At 51.3% G+C, this 7,403-nt stretch overlaps 1 protein-coding gene across 1 annotated transcript; it reads right to left on the reverse strand.

The window, feature by feature from the left end:
- Positions 1–506: 506 nt before the first annotated feature.
- On the reverse strand, positions 507–7,114 carry FOSL2 (FOS like 2, AP-1 transcription factor subunit). Its single transcript, XM_009283731.2, has 3 exons — positions 6,854–7,114; positions 3,050–3,157; positions 507–1,541 (listed from the first exon to the last, which is right to left on the reverse strand). The coding sequence occupies exons 1-3, from the start codon at positions 7,091–7,093 to the stop codon at positions 1,032–1,034; spliced, it is 858 nt and encodes a 285-aa protein (XP_009282006.1). The 5' UTR covers positions 7,094–7,114; the 3' UTR covers positions 507–1,031.
- Positions 7,115–7,403: the final 289 nt, after the last annotated feature.

The raw sequence follows: 7,403 nt of genomic DNA on the forward strand, positions 1-7,403 counted from the left end.
CACATGGTGCCACCTCTTTTTCGGTAGCACGTTCTGCAAATATGGCCAAGGGGAGGGGAGGATTTACTAACAGGAGGAGATCAGCCTCTGAGTCAGGAGCCCTGATGGGAAGGAAGATGCAATACTCCCTAGACAGCGGGCAGCCCAGGAAAAGTAAACAACAAGCAGCAGATTTGATATCCACCAAACTGGGGTAAAACTCTGCCAAAGACACCGGTAAGTGCCAGCCCAGCAGCTTTTCTGATGCTACTTTGGCCCTGAGATGCTAACTTGTTTTTTGAGGAGCCCAAGGGGATAAATATATCTACATTTTAAAAAAAGAAAGGCTTCCGCATGAGTCTCCTGCTGTCTCTGTTCACTGTGTCTGTGCCCCAGGCCAGAGTTACAGAGCTCTGCCCTTGCTGCTGAGCCCTTAGGCTCCTCTTGGTCCCCCCGGCCCCTGGACCTCTCAGCCACCCCCCTCCTGCCTGGGCAACCCTACGTGTTCCCCACAGCCTGTCCCAAGAGGAAAGATCCTAACAAGCCTTTAGAGTTCAGAGCAACTGGATGAAATGTCATGGGATTGACAACATTGGAAATGATAAGCACAGAGAGAGAGAGAGAGGGAAAGAGAGAAGTTGTAAGATCAACTAACCAGAATGATCTAAGCACAGAGCACAACCAACCAGATCAATTCACAAAGGAAAGGTACGACTAGCAACCGTCTGCAGCTCGCCTTCAGTCCTGGCCAGGAGTGCTCCCCAAGTCCACTGCGGCCGTGAAGAGGTTTCCATAGGCAGTCCCTGCAGAGGGGACATCACCCTCTCCAAACAGTCCTGGCGCATCAGTCCCACCCTTGCCGTTTCCTGCCTCCAGGGAGCTGGCGTTGGTCCTCACTCTCCTTCCTGGAGCTGCAGCACTTCCCCATCTTTGTTCTTGCTGCCCTTGTGCTTGAACGATCCTGTGCCTGTCTCTAATCCCATGGAGGGGGGCTCCCCCCATGGTGCTGGGGGGGATGTAACACACTGGCAAAATGGGGGGCCGCAGGGGGATTACAACGCCAGCAAGGTGGGAGAGTTCAAGGAATCCGAGGACTGGTCACCGCTGCTGCTGCTCCTCCGGTGAGCTTTGGAGCATGACTCGGATGGGGAGAGAGGAGACTCCTGATCCAACACGCTGGGGTAGGTGAACACCAAGTTGGAGGAGCCAGGAGTGATGGCTGGTGTTGAGGTCACCACGATGGGAGTGTTGAGTGCCTCCTCCCCATAAAAACCTCCAGCAATGCTGATGGGCTTAATGACAGACCTCTGGGCTTTGTCAAGGACCAAAGAGGAAGATGGGATCTCTTCCTCCACAGGCTCCTGCTTCACCACCACTGCTCCGCTTGCTCCAGTCCGAACACTCTGGAGGCTGCTGGATGGTGGGCTCCGACGTTCCTCGGGGCTGATTTTGCACACAGGGCTGTGAGCCACTAGCATAAACTCCAGCTTCTCCTTCTCCTTCTGGAGCTCAGCGATCTCCTTTTGCAGCACCGATTTCTCCTCCTCCAGCACTTCAGTTTCCTGCAGACAAAAAGGGAATAAGTAAGTATCAGAGACTATGGCACTGCTCCTCACCTGGAACATGGCCAGCAAGTCCAGTTCCCATCTGGCATGGGCAGATACACCCAGACTCTTCATGAGCCAAGCAGGCACCAGGTCGCTGCCAGCTGAGCATCTTGTGTTTCATGTGTCTACCAGTAGGCTATTCCCAAACTTCACCCATCTAAGGGTTATAAACAGTCTTCTCATGAGCTCACCTTAATTTTCTCATAGCCAGCTTCTACCACGCTGTCTTGGCCTATGACTTAACTCTTCTCCCTTGCTGTCTGCCTGACAGACATCTTAGCAGACAGGACTCAGATCTCCTCCCATCATTTTTTGTGCCAGGTAAGTCATGTTCTTTTCACTTCTTAGACAGAGGTAGTGTACAGCAATCTCTAAACTGTTTCCATTTTCCTTCTGTAGTGCATATTCCAGATGAGGTCTGACACTTGCCTGACTCTTGCACAAAGGACTAACACTTTCATCTCCGCTTGATCATCCCTTGATGCATCCTTGGATTAATACATTTACCTTTCCCATGGTTACATCACACTGATGGCTTATAGTCAATCTGTGAGCAATTAGTACCTTCCTATGTGAGGAGCTCACCATTTCACAGCACTCACCCTTAGTCCTTCAGGATATGACCTCCCACTTTGCACTTCTTTCAATTCTATTACTTTAGTCATGACAATCCTTAAATTCTTCCTATAGGATGTCCTGCCTTCCCTACGCTGAGAATACCTCCCGAATTTGAGTCAGCAGCACATTTCACTGGTGTGCTTTCACTGCTGCTGCTGCTGCGCTTGTTAATAAGATCATGGAATACAACCAGCCCCAGGCTGGTTCTTAAGCAGAAGCGCTGGAGCCTTGTCTCCAGCCTCTTTCAACACAACCCATCCTTGTCTCCTCTTCAGCCAGTCCCTTACCCACCCCACAGTTCTTGCACTCATCCCTACCTTCTCCAGCTTCACTAGTTATTTCCCCTGTGGCACCAGACCACACATCTCTGCGGTGTTTGCTTTGTGCGGGAAATCAGTTACCCCCACCAAAGACAGGTTAGCCTAAAGGATGTAGCTTTGATAAGTACACATAACATCTGCCTCGTTTTCTACTGCTTTTGGATGATCCTACCGTCTTCAGTGCTTTTGTCCTTAAAGCCTGCCTTTGAGGCACACAGCATCTTTATTTCCACTTACAGAAGGAGACCAGCAGTAGGGACTGGTGCTAGTTAGGAGGCTAGAAGGGAGGAGAGCTCCTAGGAGATTTTGGGCAGTCAGCAAGGGGAATTTAGGCTCCTGAGCTCCAGGCCTGAGCCCTCACCACCACTGATGTAGGAGCAACGCCACTGCGCAGCCTTGGAAGGGGAAGGCAGCATGCGTTTTGTAGCATCTTCCTCAAACGTGCTAGCGGAGGGAGAGCAATGCCCTTCGAGCTGGTCCAAAGGGCAGGCAACAAGGAAGGAGAAATGTATGCAGAGCACATACCGCCTGGAGTTTCTCTGTTAGCTCTCGACGCCTGTTACGACACTTAGCAGCTGCCAGCTTGTTCCTCTCTCTCCGGATCCTTCGCTTCTCTTCTTCCTCGGGCGACAGCTGTGGGCAAGTGCCAAGAAAACCCACAATCAGATCTGAGCAAGGCATTCCTTGAAGTTTGTGAGGATTTAACCACAACGCAAAGAAAAAAGGCCTGATCCAGCAGGATGCTGAGCGCTCCCCCTCTTCACCGATGTCAGCAGAAGATGAAAGCACACAGTATCTCTGCCTGCACCGGGTCTTAGCAGAAGGGCGAGGAGAAGACGGGGCAGGGGGAAGATTGTGTAAGAGGACAGTGAATCTGCACCAAGGCCAAACAGATAAAAGATGCTGTGATTGTTTCACAACTTGGGTGGTACATTAAGCAAAACCAGAGCACAATGTTGTAAGTGCCTCTTTCTTGAAAGAAAATATCTGCTCCTTCCCACACAAAAATAGTTAGCTTGAAGGTCGGGGATGGGATGGAAGGGGAGACGGGGAAATCGGCAGAGCTCCCATGAAGTCTGTGAAGCAACAATGATTTATACCACCCAAAAATCTGACCTCACATTTTCGAGCAAGATAACACACTGTGCTTCTTGCATCAGCAGACAAGGCTCCAGCGATATCAAGGACTTCCTGAGGCCAGCTGACGTCCTCACTGATGTAAATCAGGAGCAATTCCATAGAAACCCATCGAGCAACCCTCTTGCGAAACCAGAGGAAGTGAGCAGGAGCCCACAAAATCTGGTCAAGTCAGGCCTAGCTTTTGGGGTTTGAAACGAGGTTTTACAAATCCCAGCAGCAGCAGATAGGCTTGCCCCACTGCCAAGGAGCTGGTACAGCAGTGCGTGAAGAGGGCCGGCATGGCCCGACTCACAGCTGCGGCACATGGCGTGCAGGAGCCGGTGCAAACAGACAGCCATGGGGATTCACCGCACACGCTTGGCCGTGCATCCTCCTCCACTACGGACCGACCTCGTGCCCTGCACTTCAGCCTCACCAGGCTGGTGTGTGCTGCGGGGGCTTCAGCCCAGTGACTGCAAACAAAAGTGAAACGAGTACCCTCCAAAGCATGCGTCAGATCTCACGTAGTGCCAGCGGAGAATGGAAAGAAAAACCTTTTCATGAAAGCTTTCAGTTTTAATATCTTCAGGGGCTGCCAAAATCGCAAACGAGACATTCACCCTTTTACAATCTTTTCTTTTTAGTGTTAGTTTTACTCTAACCTCATTCTGGTTTGTTTTGGTTTGCTTTATTTCCTTAATTTCGATCTTCGCAGTTTTGGGGAGTTTACTTCAGCCTCTAGGCATTCCCCTCGCTCAGTTCTGCTTTTTTTTTCGATCTTCACAGTTTTGGGGAGTTTACTCCTCTAGGCATTCCCCTCGCTCAGTTCTGCTTTTTTTTGGGATCCAGTCCATGCCAGTGATGTCACCTGCACGCAGTGTGAGCCCACGGATGCACACCGAGTGACACAAGCACTTCTAGGACTTCAGGGGGCAGGTTTTGGGCCTGAAAGCTTTTCCATCAGCAGATCACAGTGCTCCATCTCAGGGTGGGGGGTACCTCCATCCTGCTGGGCAGCAGCCAGGGGGGCTTTGGCATATTCCCCCCCCCAAGTAAGGAGCCCCCATGGGCACCACTCTCCCCAGTACAGCTCTGCCTGAGCAGTTCCCAGCCCATACGTGTGCGGGATAAAAATGTATTTGCACACAAGTATCTGCAGTACGACAAACCTTTAAGCATGCACACAGATTCCGTTCTGACTTGGGGCCTCTGCGTACAGTTTTCAAGAGCCCTTTCATGCTTTAGAAGCACAGACCTCATTGAGATATGTTGGGACTGAAATTTCTCCTCCCAGGGCTTTCAGTCATTTTTAAATTATCTGTCTTGGAGGCTATGCTCTGCAAAAATCTCATAGATGGGGCTGAAGCCCCTAATCTGGACGTGCTTAACATTATACCGGGTCTAAAAAGGAATATTCTGTCAGCGGTTGCTGGATTTGTTTGAAAGCGGTTGGATTTGGCACTCTTCGTGCCCCTGCTGTACACGTTATCTGTAGCTTGTCCAAGCCCAATACGTGCATTCGCTGGCAGAAACGTTCATCAAAACAGGCTCTTTTCATAAAGCGTTACACAATGTTTTCCAAAAAGGCACTCCGATGCAGTGTTCAAAGCACCAACAGTGGAAACCTGAGCCAGAGCGCCACGGTAAAGCGCCTGGGTACTGCCTTAGCACGTGTCTAATCAAAAGGACTTGGCTTTGAATGACCCACAATGAACGGCTTGCAAACAAGCCACAGGCCAGGAATTGCTTGGCAGGCATCCTTCAGCAAATAACTCTGAACAACAAATAAAGCAGAGAATATGGTGATCTCTTCACGGCCAATTTGTGAACACAGAGGCAGCATTTGTCAAACAAATTAGTTGTTGCTAATTATTCCCCCAGTTCTCATGAGAGCTTCCCTGGCTTTGGACACCAGCCCTGCATGCAGGGAACCAGGAGGTAGCTCTGGCTGGTGGAAAGGGCTGGCACGTCCCTGTACCCAAACCACCACGGCTGCCCCATCCTTCCTCCCAAAAACAGGTCTTAGTTGTGCAAAGAGGGTGCAGCTCACTCTGGACAAGTGACTTTAACCCCTTCCCTTCCTCTTATGTGGAGTCGCTGTCTGCTTTAGACCTAAAATAATCAGACTGTGAATCAAAACAGATGACGTGGAAGTAAAAGTAAGGTTGGTGAGTTTTATTAGAAACAGACCTCATGCAATAGCATGTGCTGGTGTACTGAGGATGCGCAATGCGTCTCGTTACACTGCTCTGCAGCGACCCACACAACTGCTGCTTGGGAACGATTCGGGGAGATCTAGATTATTCAGATTTTTTTTTTTTTTTTAAAAAGAAATCAGCCTAGCACTGTGGATAGCTATTCACCAGACAGCCCTGGAGAAGGCTGTTTCTTACTGAGAAGAGATTCACAGGGCTGAAAGAATTTCTAGAAAATGAGACACCTGCATCTAGCCCCCCACCCTGCCCCAGCACAGGATCCAGGGTCCTGGTTTGGTAATCCCATCAGGAGGCTGAGCACAGGGCAGCAGTGGCACAAGCCACCCCACTAGGAAAACGCCACTGGGTTGGGAACAGAAAAATCTCTGCTTATGGGATCCCCACCTCACTGCTGTAAAGCAATCAAGCAATTGCATGTTTGTAGTGGGGAGGTGGATTTAGACCCCAGACATCCAGAAGGCTCTTGCTATTAGAGTCAAGGTGCTAGGGAAGCTGTTCCTCCCTGCATGATGCTGGCCGTTACCAGTGGTATCACCGAAAAGTGAGACTGAGGCAGCGCTAGCTGCCAGAGAGCAGATATAAAACACCAGCTGATATAATTTGGGTGTCAGTTTTGTAAGTCACCTACGTAAAAGCTCCTCTGGTCGCTCAGAGGTTTCCTTCTGCCTAGGGTGGTGGAGACACTCAAACTGAAACCCAGGGCTCAACTTCAGAGTTTCACCTGCTTTTGAAACCGAGCCGCAATGTGTCCCAGTGGTGTGAAGCGTTTGATAGAGATTGAGTAAGTCTTGCTGTACGATGAGGAAGCAGCAGTAAAATCACCCTCCGGCTTACACCCTCTGTCACCCCAGCACCTGTACAGCACAGGGGACAGACCTCAACGCTCCTCCGTGGGGTCAGGAAATCCAACGAGAGGGCAGGGGTGGGGGGGTGGGGAAAATCTCTGTATGCCTGTTTCTGAGGCACCCCAAGCCACTCTCCCCACCGTGGTTACCTGCTCGTCTCGTCGTCTCCGGCCCACTGTGGTCCCGATGGTTTTGATCACACCAGGTCGCTGAAGGGCTGTGTGTCCGGCCACTGAAGACAGCGGGGGCAGCGGATGGCTGTAGGGGTGCGAGCGAGAGTAAGGGCTTGACATGGAGGTGATGACGGTGGGCTGGACCATCCACTGCAGGTCTTGGCTAGTTGTGATGGCGTTGATCGTAGGGATAAAAGCACTGCCTGATCCTGGCATATCTACTCGAAATTTCTGGGAGGAAAGGTGGGGAGAAAAGGGAGAGAGAGAAGAGAAGAAACCGTCAGTGAATGCAGAACATAAGTGGTTACTCAGAAACCAGCTAGGCCCTCAGGAGCGGCACCAGTGAGGATCAAAGCAGCACCTGAAGCAAAGGCATCGGCTGCCAGTGCCTCTGCAGCACCCCAGGCTGCCCCCACCTGCTGCAGCCCCCCCGAGGAAGGTGCTGGGCTCAGGTGCTTCCCCTCCGGAGCAGCCCTGCACTCTCCCAGCCCCCTTCCTCGTCCCCCCCACCCCCCCCCAGCATCCC

The sequence above is a fragment of the Aptenodytes forsteri genome, unplaced genomic scaffold (assembly GCF_000699145.1).
Source record: "Aptenodytes forsteri isolate BGI_AS27 unplaced genomic scaffold, ASM69914v1 Scaffold309, whole genome shotgun sequence".
NCBI lineage: Eukaryota > Metazoa > Chordata > Aves > Sphenisciformes > Spheniscidae > Aptenodytes > Aptenodytes forsteri.

Excerpts from the sequence above, each read along its gene's own strand:
- FOSL2 (XM_009283731.2), bottom strand. The coding sequence starts at position 7,093 with ATGCCAGGATCAGGCAGTGCTTTTATCCCTACGATCAACGCCATCACA. Across the intron at positions 3,158-6,853 it reads GGAGACGACGAGACGAGCAG|CTGTCGCCCGAGGAAGAAGA; the intron begins GTAACCACGGTG and ends ACTTGCCCACAG. Across the intron at positions 1,542-3,049 it reads TAACAGAGAAACTCCAGGCG|GAAACTGAAGTGCTGGAGGA; the intron begins GTATGTGCTCTG and ends TTTTGTCTGCAG.